At 51.1% G+C, this 24,194-nt stretch overlaps 1 protein-coding gene across 4 annotated transcripts in view; it reads left to right on the forward strand.

Moving 5' to 3' along the window:
* LOC137429950 (G2/mitotic-specific cyclin-B3) overlaps window positions 1–24,194 on the forward strand; it is a 118,480-nt gene that overhangs the window by 87,587 nt on the left and 6,699 nt on the right. For all 4 annotated transcript variants that reach the window (XM_078778698.1, XM_078778709.1, XM_078778703.1 and 1 more), the window contains exons 10-12: window positions 3,481–3,636; window positions 6,543–6,695; window positions 7,182–7,309. In XM_078778698.1, coding sequence (XP_078634824.1) covers window positions 3,481–3,636; window positions 6,543–6,695; window positions 7,182–7,309 — 437 coding nt within the window. The remainder of the gene's footprint in view (window positions 1–3,480; window positions 3,637–6,542; window positions 6,696–7,181; window positions 7,310–24,194) is intronic.

A 24,194-nucleotide genomic window follows, 5' to 3' on the forward strand; every position in this document is an offset into this window, starting at 1 on the left:
ACCCCTCCCCTTCTGTGTGTTTTTTCTCTTCAGCATCCCTCTACTTCAAGTCTCCTCTTTCTGAATTCCCTCTCACCTACCCCTCATCCCACTCCCCTCAAGGCTTTCCGCTCACCCCACTCACCTCAAATCCTCTCCCCTCACCCACCTCTCAAATCCTCTCCCCTCACCCCACCCCTCAAATCCCCTCACCTCACCCCTCAAAGGCTTTCCCCTTACCCCACCTCCTCAAGGCTTTCCCCTCGTCCCACTCACCTCAAATCCTCTCCCCTCACCCACCTCTCAAATCCTCTCCCCTCACCCCACCCCTCAAATCCTCTCCCCTCAAACCTCTCCCCTCACCCCACCCCTCAAAGGCTTTCCCCTTACCCCACCTCCTCAAGGCTTTCGCCTCAGCCCACTCACCTCAAATTCTCTCTCCTCACCCCACCTCTCAAGTATTCCCCTCACCCCACCACTTCAAGCATTCCCCTCACCCCACCACCTCAAGCATTCCCCTCACCCCACCTCTCAAGTATTCCCCTCACCTCACCACCTCAAGCATTCCCCTCACATCACCACCTCAAGCATACCCCTCACCCCACCACTTCAAGCATTCCCCTCACCCTACCACCTCAAGCATTCCCCTCACCCCACCACCTCAAGCATTCCCCTCACCCTACAACTTCAAGCATTCCCCTTACCCCACCACCTCAAGAATTCCCCTCACCCCACCACTTCAAGCATTCCTCTCACCCCACCACCTCAAGCATTCCCCTCACCTCACCACCTCAAGCATTCCCCACATCTCACCACCTCAAGCATTCCCCTCACCCCACCACCTCAAGCATTCCCCACACCTCACCACCTCAAGCATTCCCCTCACCCCACCACCTCAAGCATTCCTCTCACCCCACAACCCAAGCATTCCCCTCACTGCACCATTTCAAGCATTCCCCTCACCCTACCACCTCAAGCATTCCCCTCACCCCACCACCTCAAGCATTCCCCTCACCCCACCACCTCAAGCATTCCCCTCACCCCACCACCTCAAGCATTCACCTCACCCCACCACCTCAGGCATTCCCCTCACCCTACTACCTCAAGCATTCCCCTGACCAATCTCCTCTGCTTCCCTCTCAACCTACCCCCTCAAAGCTTTCATCTCACCCCACCCCCTCAAAGCTTTCATCTCACCCCACCCCCTCAAAGCTTTCATCTCACCCCACCCCCGCAAAGCTTTCATCTCATCCACCCTCTCAAAGCTTTCATCTCACCCCACCCCCTCAAAGCTTTCATCTCACCCACCCCCTCAAAGCTTTCATCTCACCCCACCCCCTCAAAGCTTTCATCTCACCCCACCCCCTCAAAGCTTTCATCTCACCCCACCCCCGCAAAGCTTTCATCTCATCCACCCTCTCAAAGCTTTCATCTCACCCCACCCCCTCAAAGCTTTCATCTCACCCACCCCCTCAAAGCTTTCATCTCATCCACCCCCTCAAAGCTTTCATCTCACCCCACCCCTCAAAGCTTTCATCTCACCCCACCCCCTCAAAGCTTTCATCTCACCCACCCCCTCAAAGCTTTCATCTCACACCACCCCCTCAAAGCTTTCATCTCACCCCACCCCCTCAAAGCTTTCATCTCATCCACCCCTCAAAGCTTTCATCTCACCCACCCCCTCAAAGCTTTCATCTCACCCCACCCCCTCAAAGCTTTCATCTCACCCCACCCCCTCAAAGCTTTCATCTCACCCACCTCCTCAAAGCTTTCATCTCATCCACCCCCTCAAAGGTTTCATCTCACCCACCCCCTCAAAGCTTTCATCTCACCCCACCCCCTCAAAGCTTTCATCTCACCCCACCCCCTCAAAGCTTTCATCTCACCCACCTCCTCAAAGCTTTCATCTCACCCACCTCCTCAAAGCTTTCATCTCACCCCACCCCCTCAAAGCTTTCATCTCACCCCACCCCTCAAAGCTTTCATCTCACCCCACCCCCTCAAAGCTTTCATCTCATCCACCCCCTCAAAGCTTTCATCTCACCCCACCCCCTCAAAGCTTTCATCTCACCCCACCCCCTCAAAACTTTCATCTCACCCCACCCCCTCAAAGCTTTCATCTCACCCCACCCCCTCAAAGCTTTCATCTCACGCTACCCCATCAAAGCTTTCATCTCATGCTACCCCCTCAAAGCTTTCATCTCACCCCACCCCCTCAAAGCTTTCATCTCATCCACCCCCTCAAAGCTTTCATCTCACCCCACCCCCTCAAAGCTTTCATCTCACCCCACCCCCTCAAAGCTTTCATCTCACCCCACCCCCTCAAAGCTTTCATCTCACGCTACCCCCTCAAAGCTTTCATCTCACGCTACCCCCTCAAAGCTTTCATCTCACCCCACCCCCTCAAAGCTTTCATCTCACCCCACCCCCTCAAAGCTTTCATCTCGCCCCACCCCCTCAAAGCTTTCATCTCACGCTACCCCCTCAAAGCTTTCATCTCACGCTACCCCTCAAAGCTTTCATCTCACCCCACCCCCTCAAAGCTTTCATCTCATCCACCCCCTCAAAGCTTTCATCTCACCCCACCCCCTCAAAGCTTTCATCTCACCCCACCCCCTCAAAGCTTTCATCTCACCCCACCCCCTCAAAGCTTTCATCTCACCCCACCCCCTCAAAGCTTTCATCTCACGCTACCCCCTCAAAGCTTTCATCTCACCCCACCCCCTCAAAGCTTTCATCTCACCCCACCCCCTCAAAGCTTTCATCTCACCCCACCCCCTCAAAGCTTTCATCTCACGCTACCCCCTCAAAGCTTTCATCTCACGCTACCCTCTCAAAGCTTTCATCTCACGCTACCCCCTCAAAGCTTTCATCTCACGCTACCCCCTCAAAGCTTTCATCTCACGCTACCCCCTCAAAGCTTTCATCTCACCCCAACTCTCAAAGCTTTCATCTCACCCCACCCCTCAAATCCTCTCCCCTCACCCCACCCCTCAAAGGCTTTCCTCTTACCCCACCTCCTCAAGGCTTTCCCCTTGTCCCACTCACCTCAAATCCTTCCTCATCACCATGCCTTCTCAAAGCTTCCCCATCACCATGCCTCCTCAAAGCTTCCCCATCACCATGTCTCCTCAAAGCTTCCCCATCACCATGCCTCCTCAAAGCTTCCCCATCACCATGCCTCCTCAAAGCTTCCCCATCACCTTGCCTCCTCAAAGCTTCCCCAACACCATGCCGTCTCAAAGCTCCCCCAGTCTCACCCCCTCAATTTAAAGAGCTTTGTAGGTTCCTTCTTTCTTAATCGTTGCAGCCCTTTACCCTGAGTGGCTTTTTGCATTGTGTGGTGAGAATCTCTGATGTAAAAAGACTTGTTTCAAATGCAAACTGATGGTCTTCATAAAACTGTTTGCAGATGATTGTAAAACCGAAGCCTCTTACTGCTCAAGTCTTAAAATTATGTAATGAGGACAAGGGATTGATTGTGGCAATTTTTTTTTTCAGGAACGTGTTGCACCAAGTGTGACTGACTTCATTTTCATCTCCAATGATGCTTTTGACTCTGAAGAGCTTCTCTCAGCCGAGTGTTCTATCCTCTTTGCACTCTCTTTTGATATCAACCTGCCTTGTCCTTACCGCTTCTTACGGCGTTTTGCAAAGGCAAGTTTTGGGCGGCATTTTACAAGGTTGTCTGTGAAGTACTGACAATTACTATTCTATTCTATATACATGTAGACAAATAACGCTCAAATACACTTGAAAAGAAGTACTCTAATAAGCATTTCACCATGTAAAGGCACTCAACATGGTAAATCGATCAAAGGTGAACTGATTTTCACACAATTTGTTTTCACTGGGGATTTATCTCTCTTGGCGACTACAAGAAATGAAAACAGAAACCGAATCAGAGTTAAAATTCTGTTACTGCACTAACTTGTGAACCAGTGATTGGATTTTGACCAAACTTGAAAAAATGTATTGTCGTGTGACTGCTCTCAGTTAACACTGGGAAAGTCACGGAAGGGCAATCGAGCATTACTCCGAGGCGATGACCAAACACCGGAGTTTATTACATGCGGGAGGAAGAAAGAGAAAGAGAAGGGGGAGGGATGAAGAGTCTACCTGTCGTGATCCTGCCGGCAGTCCTAAGCCTGCAAAGAAAATAACTCAAACGAAAAACAGGTTTAAAATGTACAGGGAAAATAACAAAACTATTTATTACAATAAATACCTGTGACAGGAAAAACGCAACGGTAAAACTAAATTCCTATGGGATCCTCCACACCAGACTTAAAAACAAGGACAAAGGGGAATATAAAAAGAACGTGAAAATAAATTATGTGTGAATTTAATTTGGAGGACTTAACTCAATCGGCTGGGGTATTTCTTCTCAGGAATCGTCTCCGGCCGTTGGCGGGAAAAACCGCACGTCTTTTTGCGCGCGTGCACAAAGCCAGGCCTCGCTGCACGGTCCGCTCACTCCTGGCCCGGTGCACGAAGCGAATGAGCAGGCGTGCGATTCGCTCTTCCATTCGCGCCTGTCTTCGTCATCCTTGAGCGTCAAACTCCTGGCCTTGATGAAGCCTTCCCGTGAACAAAGGACCACCGTCGGAGCAAAGAGCCAAGAGTAGAACCAAGAAGTGAGAGAGATGAGGGCAAGAGGAAGGCGTGAGGGGCAAGAAGAAGAGAGAAAATGTCGGTCCAAGTCTTCTTTTATTGATCGTCTCATGACGTCATCTGTGCCTCTCTACCAATGCCTGCAGGCCACCGCTACATTGTCCAGCTCTCCACCAATCCACACGCAGTCCACTCTCGTGATGCAGTCCTACTCGCCCTTCCCTCTACCAATCGGCGAGTTGCTTCTTACCCCGGCCTTCTTGTTGGTCAACTCCCACCCAATCACTGTCCTTCTGGACGTGTCTTCAGTCTGCTCGACCTTTGTGGTGATGTAGATGATGGTGTCCTATCGGTAGTGCTCAGAACTGGCTTCCGGTTGGTTTTTATTGTTATTGGTGCAATTAAATGGGCACTTCCTACTTTTGTCTCTGGTGCGGTGCCAAAATAGATAAAGGATAAATCGCATAGGGAACGACGATCAGGGAATTACTTAACCTAACTGAGCTAAATAACATGCCCCGCTCCCTCGTGACAGGTACAAATGTACAACTTCATCTGACATCCGGGCTAAACAGGACCTCTACTTTTTACATGGTGGTGGTTCTTCTTCACGACAGTCGGAGCATGCTCCCTACACAAATCCACCTTGTCTAAAGTATCCCTACCCCCACAAACGTAACAGTATGTATCATGAGGTAAAGATCAACTGATTAGATTTTGGGATCCAGAAGTCATGGGTCAGAGGTCATGTTAGGTAAAAATGGGATGCTTGAGCATAAGGTATTGGTTCAAGTATGTATATAATAATGTAGGCAGAGGCATATCAGTTGATGCCGTGACGTCGAAGAGGGCCGTTCTAGGTTTTTTTTAATTTTTTATTTATTAATATTTTATCACCTCAGTGGAGAAACCCACAATATAAACAAGAAGACGCCATTCATGCAGAGCACAATACTTGCAAAATCCCCCCCCCCCCCCCCCCCACCAAAATGTTGCCATGGACACATCAAATTGTCAATTTCATCAAGATTAAAATTGACGATGTTAATCAAAGCTCGGGTCAATCGGATTAAAATTTGATTTTTCAGGTGAAAATTCATGATTTTAGAAGTTTGACCTTTGACCTTTTAACCTTCACTAGTTGGTTTCCCAAATCAGCGATGCACGATGTAATTGCTGTTTAATTCTCAAGTTGATAGGAACGGAAATTTATGATTTTAGAAATTTTACCTTGAGGTGATGTTTGATCTTAAACAATAGTTGGTTTCCCAATTCAGTGAGGCACTGTCCTATTGCTGTATAATGTTCAAGTCATTCAAGTCATGTTCTTTATAAATTGATCTTTTCTGCCTCTGCTAATTTCACCCCAAATCCACTTTTTTGAAATGCCAACTTCTTTCCTGGAAGTCCTTGGTGTCCTTGTGTTTATACTTCTCCCACCCCGCCTTCCCACGCCGCGTCCCCCCAAGCCCTCTCCCTCCCACACATTCCCGATGTCCCTGCTCTCAAATGTTGAGTTTATGTGCTTCCCCTTCTCTCCCCATCTTGTCTACCGCTCCCCTTTTTATATACTTTGTTTGTTTGTTTGTCTGTTTGATTTGTTTGTGTGATAAATGTTAGCTCTTTCACGAGCCTCGATTATGTATACAAAATCGGTCGAAAAAAAATAATTTCTCTTCTCGTGTCGAGTGTTCTCGATGTGGTCTACTGTCGTGTGAATAATATCCATATAATAAATTGGTGTTGTGTGATGTTGGTGGATGAATGCAGACAGTCCAATTAATATGAATCTGAAGGAGGGTCTACTGTGCACACACTGATCAGCCATGCAAATTACAATGACAGACAGCATGGTTTGAGGGAGAGGTGCTTATGTGTTACTCGCTGAACTCTATGCACGTGATTATCAATATTTTGTGTGCACCATAATGATTGTATTGATGTTGCAGTGTGGCCGCTGTGACTTCCGCACTCTAACACTGGCACGGTTTGTGTGTGAGCTGTCTCTCACTGATTCAAGCTTTGTGGGAGAGAAACCATCATGCCTTGCCGCAGGATGCCTCCTCCTTTCACGACTCATGCTACATCTTAAACCTAAATGGGTACTGCTTCATTACCATGTTTCTTTAATTGTTTGTCTTTCAAACTTAATTCTTACTCCAGTTACCAAAAAAAAGTTACTTCCTTTCCTCTCAGGAACCCCCCCCTCCCACCCCCCATGCTGACCCTCACGCACCTCTCCTCCACCCTCCCTTAGTGCTGGACCTCACTCCTCCCCTGGTGCTGAATCCAAATGCTGGACCCCCCCCCTTCCCCGATGCTGTATCTTGCGCCCTCTCACCTTTCACCCTAATGCTATACCTTGTGCCTCCCCCGTCTAGTGCCGGACGGGCCTTGCATCTCCCCCGTCTCGTGCCGGATGGGCCTTGCGTCTCCCCCATCTCTTAGGAACAGTTCAGCTTGACCCTACACCGTGCAAACCTCCTCCCTGTTCCTGCATGCCTCCCCGAGTACCTTTCACTCACCTTGCCTCTCCCCACATTCCCCCACCCTTGACTATTTCTCCATCTCTTGCCTTTTTTTCACAGTCTCGAACAGTGCAGTATTATTCCGGATATAGTCGTGAGGTTCTGACGGCGCTATTGCTGCGGCTCAATGCACTAGTAAGGGGCAGCCGAAGGAAGGCTTCTGCAATCAGTCAGAAGTACTCACACAGGTTAGGAGTAAATATTGTAATGAATTGCCTGTTGGAATTAATTAATGTTCAAATATTATGACCTACCAGAGTACCCACCCACCCAGAGGGTGGAGATTATGCATTACTTGCTGGAAAAAAGGTATAGTCTGTATATAGTACTTGTATTGCAAGAAGATTATAGATTGTGTGGTGTGCATCGAATCGGTGTTAAGGGGGTCTTAGAGTCATCTACATCCTCCACATCCAGTAGTTGTAAGGGGTGGGGAATCGAGAGGCAGTACGGGCTCAGAGGCAAACAACCTCGGGGCCCCAACCCTCACATTTTCTTTTATAACTTTTTAAGGAACTTTATTTAATGAAAAACAAAAAAACTTCAAAAACTAGAACAATGTGACTGTCACCAATATGCCTCCACATAGTCCCACAACGAGTAGATGCCATCACTTTGCATATGTATGGGTAGGGGATCATGTTTGTGAAGTTTCGTGTTGATCGGATAAGGTTCGTTTTTCCATCCAAGATGGCTGCCAAACCACGTGACCTATGACATAATTATTTTCAAACTATATGCAACAGTGCTGTTCGATGATATTTGTAAAATTTCGCATCAATAGGGTGAGCGGTTGCAGAGATATAATTATTTAATATTTGCCTTCAATCTAATATGGCTGCCAAACCATGTGACCTATGATGTCATAAATTTAATATTTCAATACAAATGGGTCATAGATCATGTGAATGCAATTTCAGATTTTTAGGATAAGGAATTCGATTAAAACATTTTGGCTGGTATACCACTTCACCTATGATGTCATCATTATCATGCTTTTGTTTCCCATTGGGAGTACTTGACAATGTGCCGAGTTTAAAATTTTTCCATTCAGCGGTTTCCGATAAATAATTTCTTCATTATTTGCGTTTAATCCAAGATGGCTGCCATACCACGTGACCTATGACATCACAATTATAAAAATATTATGCATGGGTGTCACTCCCACCCTGAAAGTTTTGTCTCAATCGAACATGTGGTTGCTGATAAAAACGAGGTTTAGCCCATACGGACGGACGGACAACCCAAAAACATAATGCCTCCGGCGACTTTGTCGGCAGGGGCATAAAAACAAAGGGTTGTGGCGGGCACAAGGGGCAATAATTCCACGCACCAGTGGGTGGCGCGAGCGCCCAGGCGGGGACCGATGGCACATGCCCCGCCCTTCGACCGATCGGCCACGCCCGGGGACGAGGCATGGCCTCGGCACATACATGCGGGCTCTAAGCTCGAGCCCGCTCAGTGCTGCAGTTCGAGCTTTCGAAAGAAAGACTCTTTTGGTTTTAACAAACGCGTTGTGGCCTACCTCTTTGGCAAGCAAGTTGTGTGCGCAGCACCACACTTCACTGGTGACCCCGATTGGTTCAGCCGTTGCTGACCACCGAACGCGCCACGGCCACCAACGCCGTCGCAGTAAAACTCCCAGAGTTTTGGGAAGCACAGGCTGACATGTGGTTCGTGCAGGCCGAAGCGCAATTTCAGCTTCGAGGCATAACGGCGGACGAGACCCGTTACTACCACGTGGTCGCTGCCCTCGGGCCCGGCACTGCCGCCCGAGTCGTGTCCATCCTGCGGCACCCGCCGGTCGACCACAAGTACGGGGCACTCAAACGTCTCCCCATCGCCATGTTCGGCCTCACGGAGATCGAATGGGCCGACCGCCTCCTGGACCTTCCCGAACTCGGCGACACACGACCATCCGTGCGGATGGATTTTATGCTGTCGCTGCTGGGTGACCAAGCCCCGGATTTCTTATTCCGGGCGCTTTTCCTATGCCAGCTACCTCTACAGGTACGACTCGCGCTGGCCGGTTCCAAAATAAGGGAACCCCGCGCCCTGGCCGTAGAGGCCGACAAGTTCTTCGCGGCTTGTGACACGCGGTCGAGTTACGGTGCTGCCGTCGTGGATCCCGGGGCAGAGGCTACAGCGTCCCTCGTGGCCGCTGCCGCGCCCCGCCCACCACCACCGCCGCCGAGAACACCGCCGCCGCCGCCCCCGCCGCCGCAAGCCTGGTGCTATTTCCATGCCAGGTTCGGCCACAAGGCTAAGAAGTGTTGCCCACCATGCTCGTTTGACAAGTCTGGAAATGACCGGGCCGGCGCTCGTTAGCGGCCCTGAGCGTCGGCCATTCCGGCAGCCTCCTATTCATCACGGACACCTTGTCCGGGCGCCGTTTCCTCTGCGATACAGGAGCGCAGGTAAGCATCATCCCTGCCTCCACGTCCGACAAGCGAACCGCGGGCCGGGGCTCCGCGTTGCTTGCCGCCAACGGTACACCCATCCGCACGTTCGGGAAGCGCTGCCTCTCCTTGCGGTTTGGAGGGCAGCGCTTTCAATGGTCGTTCGTGACCGCCAGCGTGCCAATGGCATTGCTTGGTGCGGACTTCCTATGTGCGAATGGGTTGTTGGTCGACGTGAAGCGCAGACGGCTCGTCCAGGCCGAAAACTTTAGCTCGCTCGCTTGTTCGCTGAGCGGCTCGTTGAGCGGCTCACCGAGCGGCTTGCCAAGCGGCTTGCTGGAAGGTTCCGTCCCGGCGAGTTTGGTTTGCACGCTTCCGGCAGCGGACGACTTTACCCGCCCCCTCGCCAGTTTCCCGGCCCTCATGCGGCCCACCTTCTCAGCGGTGGCCGTTAAACATGGGGTGGAGCACCACATCCCCACGGTCGGGCCGCCGTTCTATGCCCGGGCACGCCGGCTCGAGCCCACGAAGCTCGCCGTGGCGAAAGCGGAGTTCGCCACGCTGGAGCGGCTGGGGATCGTACGGCGCTCCAACAGCGCTTGGGCTTCTCCGCTGCACATTGTGCCGTAGCCCGGTGGGGGATGGCGGCCGTGCGGGGACTACCGCCGGCTCAACGATGCCACCACCCCCGACCGCTACCCGGTCCCACACATTCAGGACTTTTCCGCCCGGTTGGCCAACACGACCATGTTTTCTAAGGTGGACCTCATCCGGGGCTACCATCAGGTCCCCGTCCAACCGGACGACGTCCCGAAGACGGCCGTCATCACCCCTTTCGGCCTCTTCAAATTCCTAAGGATGCCCTTCGGGTTGAAGAATGCGGCCCAGGTGTTCCAGCGGCTTATGGATAGCGTCTTGCACGACTTACCTTTCCTGTTTGTCTACCTGGATGACATCCTAGTCGCGAGCGTGTCCCGGGAGGAGCACCTGCTCCACCTCTGCACGCTTTTCGAACGCCTGGGCCAGCATGGCCTAATCATCAACCTCGCAAAGTGCCGTTTCGGCGTCGCCACCATCGACTTCTTGGGGCACCGCATCACCGAGCACGGGGCCGTCCCTTTACCGGCCAAGATGGAGGCGGTCAGGGATTTCCCGCGGCCCCGCACGATCAAGGGGCTCCAGGAGTTCCTAGGCATGGTAAACCTTTATCACCGCTTCGTGCCCCACGTCGCCCGGCTCCTCCGCCCCTTGCATGAGGCCCTTCGGGGCAAGCCGGGCAAAGGTGACATCGCATGGTCGGAGCCGATGGCCGCGGCGTTCGCGGGTGCAAAGCTGGCTCTGGCGGACGCCACCATGCTGGCGCACCCGGCGCCCGATGCACCGATCGCCCTCACCACCGATGCGTCGGACTACGTGGTGGGCGCGGTGCACGAGCAATGGGTGCGTGGTGCTTGGCAACCGCTGGCGTTTTTTAGCCGGCAGCTTCGCCCGCACGAACGCCGGTACAGCACCTTCGACCGCGAGCTGCTCGGGCTCCACCTGGCGGTCCGACACTTCCGCCACCTGCTGGAGGGCCGCCCGTTCACGGCCTTCGTTCACCACAAGCCCCTTGTGTTCGCGATTGCCAAGGTCGCCGAGCCATGGTCGGCACGGCAGCAGCGCCACCTCTCTGCCGTGTCCGAGTACACGACGGACATCCGTCACGTGGCGGGTAAGGACAACCCGGTGGCGGATTGCCTTTCCCGGTCCGTCGTGCACGCGGTCCACCTCGGGATCGACTATGCCCGGATGGCGGAGGCCCAGACCGCCGACCCTGGCGTCCAGGCCTTGCGGACCGCCATCACGGGCCTCCGCGTCACCGAGGTGCCGTTCGACGCCGCGGGCACGGCCTTCCTATGCGACGTCTCCCTCGGCCGGCCTTGCCCCATCGTGCCCGCTGGCTGGCAGCGCCCAGTTTTCGACGCCATCCACGGCCTGTCCCTCCCTGGCACGAAGGCATCCCAGAAACTCGTCGGCGCGAAGTTCGTCTGGCATGGCCTCAGGAAGGACGTCCGCGACTGGGCCAGGACGTGCCTCGCGTGCCAGCGCGCAAAGGTCCACCGCCACACCCAGGCACCGTTGGCCCCGATTACGGTGCCTGAGCGGCGGTTCGACCACGTGCACGTCGACTTGGTGGGACCTCTGCCCCCCTCGCGAGGGTTCACCCACCTCCTCACCATGGTCGACCGCACCACGCGGTGGCCGGAGGCCGTCCCATTGGCGGCGACGTCTGCGGCTGAGGTGGCGCAAGCCTTTATCGCCACTTGGGTTGCCCGGTTCGGTGCCCCCTCGGACATCTCGTCCGACCGCGGCCCCCAGTTCACCTCGGAGCTCCGGGCCGTGGTGGCGCAAGGGCTCGGGGTGAAGCTACACCACACCACGGCCCACCACCCCCAGGTTAATGGCCTGTGCGAGCGCTTTCATCGCTCCATGAAGGCCACGCTCCGGGCCAGCCTTCACGACGGCGGCTGGGTCGACGGGCTCCCCTGGGTCCTGCTGGGCCTCAGGACGGCGCCCAAGGACGACCTGCGCGTGTCCTCGGCGGAGCTGGTCTTCGGGCAACCACTGCGGGTACCGGGTGAATTTATCCCCGACTCCACGGCTCCTTGGTCCGCGGCGCAACAGCGCTCCGCCCTTCAGGAGACCGCCCGGAGGTTCGCCCCGGTGCCAACGGCACACCACGGTTGCCCGCCTTCCCACGTCGCCCAGGAGCTTCGCATGGCAAAGTACGTGTTCATCCGGCACGACGCCCACCGGGCACCACTACGGCCCCCGCTACGGCCCCCGTATGACGGGCCCTTCCGCGTGCTGGAGACCGGTGACAAGTTTTTCACGGTCGACATCGGCAGTGCCCCGGATCGCATTTCCGTGGACCGCCTCAAGCCGGCCCACCTCGATCCGGACCACCCCCCCGCCGGCAGCGCTGTCTCCGCGATGAGGCCGCCCCCCGGCGGTTGGACCCCCGGCACCCCCGCTAGCAGCTCTGCCTCCACGTCAAGGCCGCCCCCCGGCGGTCGGACCCCCGGCACCCCTCAGCCCCGCCGGCCCGCTGCCCCCCAGCCCTGCACCCATCGGCAGGGGGCGTTTCGGCCGGGTCAGCCGGCTTCCCCGCAAACTCACCCTTCAGGTGCGCGGGAATTCTGGGGGGGGGGGGCGTGTGGCAGGCACAAGGGGCAATAATTCCACGCACCAGTGGGTGGCGCGAGCGCCCAGGCGGGGACCGATGGCACATGCCCCGCCCTTCGACCGATCGGCCACGCCCGGGGACTAGGCGTGGCCTCGGCACATATATGCGGGCTCTAAGCTCGAGCCCGCTCAGTGCTGCAGTTCGAGCTTTCGAAATAAAGACTCTTTTGGTTTTAACAAACGCGTTGTGGCCTACCTCTTTGGCAAGCAAGTTGTGTGCGCAGCACCACACTTCAGGGTCACTTTTATTTAGCTGTATGATTGGAACTATAGGAGATAGCGTGACGTTTGGACTGATTGAGTCAATTCGCACCCTCGACTGTTAAACACTTTCTCCATAAGATTGGGAAAAAATAAGTGAGAAGACTGTTAATGGTTTTGTTTTTTTGGACAAAGAGGATACAAACCCATTTCTTTGTAACGCACATTTCTGGTTAATCATGTTCTGTAAAGTTTGAAACTGTACCATCAACAGCGTTAAATGTTTCGTTTCCATCAAGGAAGCCTGCATGGAAAGCAAAATCAGCTTCTGTGTGTAATTAAATGTAATGATGAGGAAATGAGGATGAGCCGATGAGTTTCGCTGTACTGTTTAAAAAAATTACAGGAGAATCTCGTGCACCTCAACGGGCCCCGAGGCAGCTCCCCGCTCCCCCCTCCCCCTCCAATCGACCACCACTCCAGACGCCCCTGGTAAGGGGTATTTAAGGTCAAAAAAATCTAAAATGCTATTTATTCGACTTTTTGATTTTTGATATTTTATGGTGTCAGCATTTGGTTTCTTGTGGGACCTCTAATGATAGGGTGACAATTCTAATTTGGCTCATACATGCGTAATATGAGTTACCCATCCTATTTATGGTACTTGGTCTCGGAGTAGTTGTCAGAAAAGGTGATTGGACTGGTCCGCCACAATGGAGAGAGAACGAACCCAAATAACACCTGAGAAATCTGGAAAAAAAGAAAATCTCATGAATTTTTTTTTTGTGTGTAAAACCTAATAATGATATACCCTGGAAAAACCCCAGAGTATACCTTGAAAACTGTATCGATCAGCCCAAAGGTCTCAGAGTAGTTACCAGACATCGACACACTTTTTGCATTTATTTTTGAATAAGAATGACCGCACTGTGGTCACAACCTGAGACGCTCGATATGTATTTTTCACTTCCTCTAGCCACTCAACCTATCCTTGCTGTTGAAGGTGTTAGACAAATCATTTCCGAGGGTCTTCATTTCATGGTTTGGTTCAATATCAATTTCGACTGGTTGACAGATGTGTCTGGTTTCAGGCAACTACTCTTTGGGGTATATACAGTCACATGAAAAAGTAAGTACACCCCATGTAAAGTTTTGACTTTTTCAACATATTGCAACATACAGCTATTTGATCTTCATTTCAACAATATTGAAAGATAAAGGTGATATAATACAACAAATATCATGAAACATTTACATTTTGTAGTCCATTGTATAATTTAAATAAACATAAATGCAAATTTCGCATGTGGAAAAAGTAAGTACACCCTTGGCTCTAATAGGTGGTATTGCCCCCTTTGGCAGAAACAACCTCAAGTAGGCGTTTCTTATAACTGTCTACCAGTCTGACATCGACTGGGAGAAATTTTTGCCCACTCTTCCATGCAGAATTCTTTCAGCTGTGCGATGTTTGAGGGGTTTCTTGCATGCACAGCCCGTTTCAAATCCCCCCACAACATCACGATTGGATTTAGATCCGGGCTTTGACTTGGCCATTCCAGAACCCTCCATTTCTTTCTTTTCAGCCATTCCTTGGTGGATTTACTGGTATGCTTAGGGTCATTGTCATGTTGCAAGGTCCACCTTCGGTTGAGCTTCAACTTTCCAACAGATGGTCTCACATTATCCTCAAGCACCCTCTGGTGCAATGAAGAATTCATAGTGGTTTCTATGATGGTGATCTGCCCAGGCCCTGATGCAGCAAAGCTGCCCCAAACCACAATATTTCCACCACCATGCTTTATAGTTGGTATCAGGTTCTTGTGGTCAAATGCTGTCTTTGGTTTTCGCCAAACATGTCTTCTGGTACTGTGGCCAAATAGCTCTACCTTTGACTCATCTGTCCAGAGCACATTGTTCCAGAAGTGCTGGCCTTTGCCTATGTGTTCATTGGCAAACTTTAGTCTTGCCCTGGTGTTCTTTCTGGACAGCAAAGGTTTCCTCCTGGCACACCTCCCATGTAGATCAAATTTGTGCAGCCTCTTTCTAATGGTGCACTCGTGCACTTTGACATCAGCAGTGGCAAGAGCTACCTGTAGGTCCCGTGATGACATTCGGGGGGGTTCTTAGAGACTTCTTTCAGCATCTTGCGGTCTGCTCTTGGGCTGAACTTGCTGGGGCGGCCTGGCCTGAACAAGTTGGCAGTTGTTTGGAATCTTCTCCACTTGTAGATGATCTTCTGGACAGTCGAATGATTGATTTCAAATTGTTTGGAGATCTTTTTAAATCCCTTCCCAGACTCGTAGGCATCTATAACCTCCTTTCTGAAGGCCTCAGAGCTCTTTTGATCGAGGCATGGTGACGCCACACACTTCAACAACAAAGAGCAAACCAAACTAAATGTCTGAGGTTTAAATAAGACAAGTTCCTCCAAGATCCTCTCCAACGATGTTCTAATCATTTGCACCTGAGCTGGTGCACCTGATTCTAATTTTAGGTATTTGAAGTAGTGATAAATGTAGGGATGTACTTACTTTTTCCACATGCGAAATTTGCATTTATGTTTATTTAAATTATACAATGGACTACAAAATGTAAATGGTTCATGATATTTGTTATATTATATCACCCTTTGGGTCTCACTATCTGCCATGATCTTTCTTGGGAAAACCACATTTCCAAGCTGGCCTCCAAAGCCAGTCGCCGACTGGGCATCCTCCGTCGTGCGAAGTCCTTCCTAGGCACACCTGAGCTCCTCACCACATACAAGGCTTTCATCCGCAGCTCAATGGAATACTGTTCTCCCCTATGGGCCGGTGCTCCTGCCTCACACCTAGCTCGGCTTCACGCTGTTGAAACCAAAGCTTTCAGAATTATTGGAATCTCCCGCGATGAAGCTATCTCTGAGGGCCTTTCACTCACTCACCGCAGGCAGGTAGGTGGTCTTTCTGTCTTCTACCGACTCCTCTCCGGCCTTGCACCCCCAGCTCTCTCTGTGCTCTGTCCCCCAAATATTCCTACAGGTCGCACAAGATCTGCCAGCAACCCTCTGATGGTTAAACTGCCGAAATCTCGGCTCTCCGCTCACCTTCACTCTTTCATTCCTCTTTTCTCCCGCCTCTAGAACAAACTCCCTCACTCCCTTCAATCCCACTCCTCCCTCCAGGTCTTTAAAACAGCTGTTCACCACCATCTCTTATCTTCCCCCATCCAAAACCTTGATCTTTTATACCCCCGCTAATTCACCCCAGATCCACCTTGTTTGAAATTCCAACTTCTTTCCTGGAAGTCCTGGCAGTGTCCATATGTTTTATACCTCTCCCACTGCCCCCTTCCCACGCCCCCCCCCCCCAAAGCCCTCGCCCTCTCTCAGATCTCTCGATGTCTCCATGTCTCTCGGTCCCTACTCTCAAATGTTGTGTTTGTGTCCTTCCCCCTCTCTCCCCCTCTCTCCCCATCTTGTCTACCGCTCCCTATGTTATATGTTTTATGTGTCGGTTTGTCTTTCTGTGTGTTCATGTGATTAATGTTCGCTCTTTCACGAGCCTCGATATTGTATACAAAAAAAAAACCCTTATCTATCAATATTGTTGAAATAAAGATCAAATAGCTGTATGTTGAAATATGTTGAAAAAGTCAAAACTTTACATGGGGTGTACTTACTTTTTCACGTGACTGTAGATTACAGTAGCTCTAGCTTCAGGGGTTTGTTCAGTTACCAAGTTTCTTGTGGAGCGATCGCCAAGTGGCTTAAGCATTCAAGCAAGCGCTCCATTTTAAACCGTTTATGAGAAACGGCAGGATTGGTAAGCGCGAGATAGCTCCTTTGTAACTGAACACAGCCCAGGTTTCTTGCCTTTCAGGTTGGTGTTGTTTCAGGGAAGGAGAAAAAACCCATTACCTCATGGCTCGGCTTGCATTCTCTCATCTGTATCATTACCCTCGCAGGAGGATAGGGTATTGCATTAGGGTCTGTTTGTTTGTCTTTGTTTGTCTGGCTTTGTTTGTTTGTTTGTCTGTCCGCACAGAATAAATATTTTCTCGGCAACTGTTGGTCCGATTGACAGGAAATTTCCACCATAGGTGCAACTCTACCTGTAGAATTTTTAAAATGATAATTACGACTCATCGGTCATAGATCACGTGGTATGGGCGCCATCTTTGAAAAACCGAAAAACTTTGCACCTCTATATCTCCGAAAGCGCTGCATTGAAAAAATTGAGATATGGCTCATTGTAAAGAACTCTCCATGGGGAATAAAATATGTTTATGATGATGTCATAGGTGCCTCCATTATGACATCATAATTCGACAAGTACTTCATCCGTACTTCATCCAACAAAGATGAAATTTCTTGAGCATCATCTCGGGATAAAATGGTGGATAAAAATAATAATGATAACGTCATCAGTCACGTGGTTCGGCCGCCATATTTGTTTTTAACACAAAAGCCTTAAAATCCACTGAAAACACATCCTACGTACTGTACATTTGTGGTGTGTGTGTGTGTGTGTGTGTGTGTGTGTGTGTGTACGTACGTACCGTACATTTGTGGTGTGTGTGTGTGTGTGTGTGTGTGTGTGTGTGTGTGTGTGTGTGTGTGTGTGTGTGTGTGTGTGTGTGTGTGTGTGTGTGTGTGTGTGTGTGTACGTACCGTACATTTGTGGTGTTTGTGTACGTACCGTACATTTGTGGTGTTTGTGTACGTACCGTACATTTGTGGTGTGTGTGTGTGTGTGTGTGTGTGTGTGTGTGTGTGTGTGTGTGTGTGTGTGTGTTCAAGACCTCGAGGGAAGGAAGGAGGACAAGGATCAGAGCAGCAATGTTTAATGAAATCGATTACAAACACACAATGTGGAGCAAGGCTCAAAAATGCACTACCTGACACGCAGCAGGACACTTTCAAGACACTCACTCCAGAATCAGCAAACGGGCATTTCATATATAGCAAGAAAATCAGATAAGAGTCTGCGCTAAAGACAAAGGAAATTTGGGCCTTAAAGACCCCCTTCCATGATCCCTTCCTGCAGAAGGCCAAACTTAGACTGAAAAGATGTGGGCATAAGATAGGGTGACCTTCTCTGGCTCTTTATCGAAACACATCAGACCCGAGCAAGGCCGAAGGAAATGTTCTCACAATAGCTTCAATGGTTTTCTGGACACTAAGCATAATAGTAGATTAATGATTGAATACACATGCTGAATACACAATAATCAAAGGATATGTGATGACTATATTCCTCCCAAGGTTGGTTATGTCCTTGATTTAGGAGACACACTGGAAACTACAAAGATATATAATTAATTGTTCCCTTTGTGAGGAAGGCGTTTGGCAACATGTTTTTTCTGTATGTGGGTTGTGGGCTTCTTATCTCTGTCTGGCACATGCATCCAAGGACTTGTTTACCGAGCTAAGAAACCACATGTTTTTCCAGTTGCCAGCACCTCGAGCCTGGAAACCACATTTTGTCCACCAGCCTCTACAGCTGAGTTCAAATCAGGTTACAGAAACACATTATATAATTTCAGATGTCCTGATCAATTGAGTCATGGGGTTTAAACCCTAATGGCTGACATTTCCTCCCTTTGTCTTTACAAGACAACTCTTTGGGAAGACACCGTATTACCCCAGTGGGTCAGCATCCCCCTCAGTCACATGCCAGGCGCGCCATGCGTCACGCATGCTCAGAGAGAGATACCGGCCCCTAATTGTGGCCGTCTAACATTCAACGCATAAATTGTTAGCCATAATTCGCGACGAAGACGTCTGGTTCGGAGATAGCTGCCGCCCGGCCGGGTTCTGAATCCACCCTCGCACCAGCGTAGGTGCAACCCAGTCGCCAGCCAGATTAGGGGCCCTCCTTATGCAGGTGCGATCCTCGCGAATCAGGGCAAACAATCGACGTCCAATGCCATCAAGCCTTGTACGTGTGATTGCTCTGTGGAAGAAAAGGTGGCACATTCATCAACACAAATCTCCATCTCCTCATAGTCACAAATCTCCATCTCCACATAGTCTGCATCAACGTCAGTATTCATAGTGTTGGGTGCCTTAAGCTGAGACAACCCCAAATCACTTGTTACGGGTGGTGTGGGTGGTGGTGTAAGTGGTGGTGAAGGTGGTTCTCCCGGATATCCCGGATACATGTTTGCCATCCGCTCCTCACTACTTGCATAATAGCAATAGCTCTTAAAAGAACCTACACTACTTAAATCACAGGTAAAAGCATCCCACTCCCTCTGAAGTGAACCAAAATCATAATCATTGTCAGAATCCCACGCATCAGCAGGTTCATTGATTTCAAGCCAGGAATCGTAGACCCCTAAAGCCACATCCTCTTGCCACGAAACGTCTAGGCCGTCGACCCAATCGTGGGTGTCCGACGATAGAGTTGGCCGGTTCACCGATGGCCTTTGGATCCTTCCCATGTAGCGAAAGTAACATCTCGGTGGTAGCGGTGGATGGGGTCCATCCTGTGAAACATTTTCTCACACAAATCATGATTAGGGATTTCATTATAATCACGGCGAGTACGATTCCCACGATTATGGCCAGGCCTGTAAACAGCCATTTTACAATGATCCCTGTCCATCCTCGGAACCAGGCTGCTATGCTGGACCATACATTATTGGCTTCTTCCCTTCCCCTTCGGCTATCCGTGAGATCCTGGGTCGCGGCCTTAAGCCGAATGATTGAGGCCTCTATTCCTTCCGAGTGAACCGGGATATATGTCCAGCATTTTCCATCGATTACCCCACATACTCCTCCATTTTCTGCCAACAACATATCTAAAGCCACGCGATTCTGCATCACCATCGTTCGCATATGCACTAATTCGTCTTCCACTTGTAGTTCTGCGATTCGGGTTTCGTTTCCAATTCATTCCAGTATTAATGCAAGGCTATCTATTCGCCAATCATTCATAGTCACTCCCGCCTGGGGAAAAAATGCTCCTAGTAGGACCTGCCACCAACGTCCGTCCAATCTTACTGTTCCATCCGGGTTCCAAAGAGAGAATCGTTTCTTCCTCTCGTGGGTAGGGGTGTACCCTGTTTCATTAAAATGATCTACCAAGTTTACCTTGGGGAAGATGGACCCCAGATAACAAGTCCCTCCCCAATGTTCGGGCAGGTATGGATATGCCTTATTTCCGCAAATAAACATCACTCCATGGGGTGGGATAAGGGCAGAGGCCATGCACTTACTAATTTCAACACGGGTGGCACTTGGTGCTCCCCAAGACATTGTTAGCCTGGTTACGTTATGCTGGGCCTGGTCATCTATGGTTATTTCAAGGAGGCCTCCCTTTTGTCTCCCTCTGGCGTCGGGTGGCAGATTAGCGGATGGCAGGGTGTGGGTGCATTCCGAGGTTCCCATCTGGACGTGTCCCTTTCTTATAAGACACACCCGTCCCTTTTGCTCTGTCACCCAGACTGGGTCAGGTGGTTTGTCTAACAAAGCCTGCTTAATGGGTGGGGTATATCGAAACTCCCGGGAACACACTGCTGGGGGTTTTGGGCCTACCAGCTCCAAAGGTTGTGGTCAGACATGGGGTACGCAAGGGTCCTGAGCACATATCTCGTAGGGACAGGGGCAGCACTACCATTTCTATCCCTGTCGTACTGGTGTGAGGAAAATGCATACACACCCAACAACGTGATCGGTTTTGTACCTTCGCCATTGCGCGGGTCACTGTCCAATACGTGTTTTCCTTTGGCTTTTTCTTACTTTCTATCCGTGGGTGTGGAGTCAATGTGTGTGAGATGCATGGTGGCCTGTAGGCGTAGGGGGAGCTCTGTGAAGTCATGAATTCACATTGTAATAACAGGGTAGTGTTGCTGTTCAGTAATACGTGCGTGGTTAAATTGTTCGAGTCTTTTCCCCATTTGTAACCTGCCCTGGCCATGTTTACTATTGGTGTGCCGCCTTTTCGTGGTGCTTGCTTTATACGACTGAGGGCAGCAAAACCTGTCTTCCTTCCATGTGAGTCTGTGTACAACGCCCTCCACATTATCCGTGTCCATACGTCTTCCTTTACGGGGCAGCAGGGTATGTTTATCCTCTGACCCCAGGTAACTCTGTGCCGGTGGACCTTAACGGTTAGGTCGCCATATGCATATGTCTCCGTGTCCGCCCATGTCCTCATGTCCCCCCACTTGAGGCGTGACGCGGCGGGTGCAGTGCTGGCAAAGCGGTATATTAAACTAAGTGTGATCGCCACCCCTAACAGGCGGTGGAGCGGCATCCTCGATCTGTGGTGGTGCGTTTATGGTGTCTGTGTTTGTGGGTATGGCCAACTTACAATGCGTGGCATGTACCCAGGACGACTTGCCCTCACAAAACACCGCTGTTGGTGTGGTCAGGAGAACTTGGAACGGCCCCGTCCACCTTGGTTCGAGCGCAGTCTTACGGGTGAAATGCTTCACCAGCACGTAATCTCCTGCCTCGAAGGTGTGGATAGGCTTGCTCGTTGGCTCCGGCAGGGCCTCCCGAACACGTTCATGTATGCTGTGCGCCACATGGGACAGACCTATGCAAAACTTTAAAAGCATGTCATCCATGATAGGTAATTCAAGTGCCGCCATATCCACTGGCGCCGATACCGGCAAACTCATGGGCCGACCCATCAGTATCTCGTGCGGAGAGAGACCAGTGGTGCGCCCTGGAGTGGAACGCATGCTCATTAACGCTAGCGGAAGGGCCTCCGGCCACTTAAGGCCTGTCTCGTCACAAATCTTTGCCAACTTACCTTTCAGCGTGCCGTTCGTTCGTTCTGCAAGTCCCGCCGATTGGGGGTGGTACACACAGTGGAATGACTGTATCACCCCCAAGGCCTTTAACACGGCCTTAATGACGTCCCCTGTGAAGTGCCCGCCCTGGTCGGACGACACTTTCTGCGGGACCCCGAATCGACATATGAAGTGCCGCCAAAGGCACTTGGCCACCGTTATAGCGTCAGCCTTGACGCTTGGGTAGGCCTCCACCCACTTGGTGAACATGTCCACCACTACCAGTACATGCTTAAAGGACATACAAGGCGGTAAATTGAAAAAATCGAACTGGATATGACAGAACGGCCCGACCGGAGCCGGGTGGCCCGCGTTGTGGCGGTGCCTGGGGGGAGCCCCCCTATTGTGCCGTTGACATATAGCGCAAGAGCGACAGACCATGGTAACCACAGCCGAAAGGCCTGGCGCTGCCCAGGTGGAAGTAATCTGCCTCAACACCCCCCTATGGCACACATGGCCATTTTGATGCGCCATGCGTGCCAACCAGCGCCAAAAAAAAAAAAAAAAAAAAAAATTCTATATATTTTTTATGCGTGCCAACCATGGCAATAAAGCTCGTGGTGCCACGGGTTTGTTGTTAATCGTCCACATTTGTCCTTCCGCGGGGCGCTGAGCTCCCAATTTAATCCAATCTTGATGTTCTACGTTTGAGGCCGCGGTTTGTAATTGTATTACATCGAACTCTGTAGGTGCGGGTGTCGGAACGTCTACCTGGGCGGTCACTTTGGCGCCCTGTTTGCGCGTAACTACTGGCATATTATACCCAACCTGTTGGTTTGCCGCTTGTCCTGCTGCTTCGTCGGCTCAGGCGTTTCCGCGGGCCACAGCGTCGTCTGTACGCTGGTGACCTCGGCATTTAACTACAGCTATTTCACGTGGTAGCATAATACTATGAAGCAGATTTCGCACTAAGTCCCCATTTTTGATGAGTGCTCCCGCTGAAGTGAGGAACCCTCTCATTTTCCATATGGCCCCTTTATCGTGGACCACCCCGTGTGCGTATGCCGAGTCAGTATAAATTGTGACTGCCTTTTCCTCGCTTACTTCGCACGCCCTTGTGAGTGCGTACAGTTCAGCTTGTTGTGCTGACCAGGTGGGCGGGAGGCGGCCGCTTTCGACCGTCAGTGTATCCGAGCATACTGCGTACCCAGATAACAGGGATCCGTCCCATGCCCGTTTGGCTGAACCATCGACGTAATAGTTGTGGTCGGCTTCCTGTAGCGGAGTGTCCTGTAGGTCAGGCCTTACAGTTGATATTAACTGGACCACGTCCGTGCAAACGTGCGGGACTCCCTCCTCCTTTGTTGGCAAAAGTGTCGCTGGGTTAAGAACAGTGCACCGCATTACCGTTACGTTAGGTGCCATAATCAATGCCGTTTCGTATTGCATCAGCCGAGTGGCTGTGAGGTGCTGTGTGTTTCGCTGTTGTAGTAGCGTATGAACGCAATGCGGTACCTGTAAAAGGACCGTATGTCCCATTACTGTGTCGGCCGTCCGCTCAACCGCGTATCGGGCAGCCGCCACGGCTTGTAAGCACAGCGGAAAGCCTTGTTCTACCGCATCAAGCTTTTTGCTGAAATAGGCTACCGGACGTTCCTTATCTCCATGAGTCTGAGTTAACATGGATTGCGCGAATCCCCCTACTGCATGGGTGAAAAGTGTGAAGGGCTTCTTATAGTCGGGAAGGCCCAAGGTCGGGGCCGTTACCAAGGCTCGTTTGAGCCCTTCGTAGCAGCGGATGCGATCATCAGTCCAGTCCACCTCCCGTGGCTGGTCGTTTTTCGTCGCCTCATAGAGGTTTTGCTAGTAACACATAGTCAATTATCCATGTACGACAGTACCCTGCCATTCCCAAAAATCGCAACACCTCCCTTTGTGTGCGAGGCAACGGGGCTTCCATGATGGCAGTGACCCGGCTCGCATTGAGCTCGCGTTTCCCGTGCAAAATCGCGTGTCCCAAGTATGTAACTATCTCCCGCACAAATTGCAATTTCCTACCTTGAGGCCTTTCTCGGCTAGCGCATTTAACAGCGCTAGTGAATCTGTCTCGCAGGCTGCCTTGGATGGAGAGCAGATTAATAAGTCGTCGATGTACTGCAACAGCACTGAGCCGCCTTCCAACTGGATATCCGCGAGATCGTGATGCAGCGCCCGTGAAAACAAGGTGGGGCTATCTGCGAAACCCTACGGAAGCACTGTCCAGGTGAATTGTCGCCCCCTAAAGGTGAAAGCGAAGAGGTACTGGGACTCTGGAGCTATTGGCACTAAAAAGAAGGCGGAACACAAGTCTATGACTGTAAAATGTGTAGCCTCTGGCGGAATGGAAGTCATCAGAACTTCCGCATTTGGTACAACCGGATGAATACCCTGAATTATTTTGTTAATCTCCCGCAAATCTTGCACAAATCGCCACTTTCCTGTCATTGGTTTTGGCACTGGGAAAACTGGGGTGTTACATGGG

The sequence above is a fragment of the Myxine glutinosa genome, chromosome 1 (genome assembly GCF_964187855.1).
Source record: "Myxine glutinosa chromosome 1, kmMyxGlut1.1, whole genome shotgun sequence".
Lineage (NCBI taxonomy): Eukaryota > Metazoa > Chordata > Myxini > Myxiniformes > Myxinidae > Myxine > Myxine glutinosa.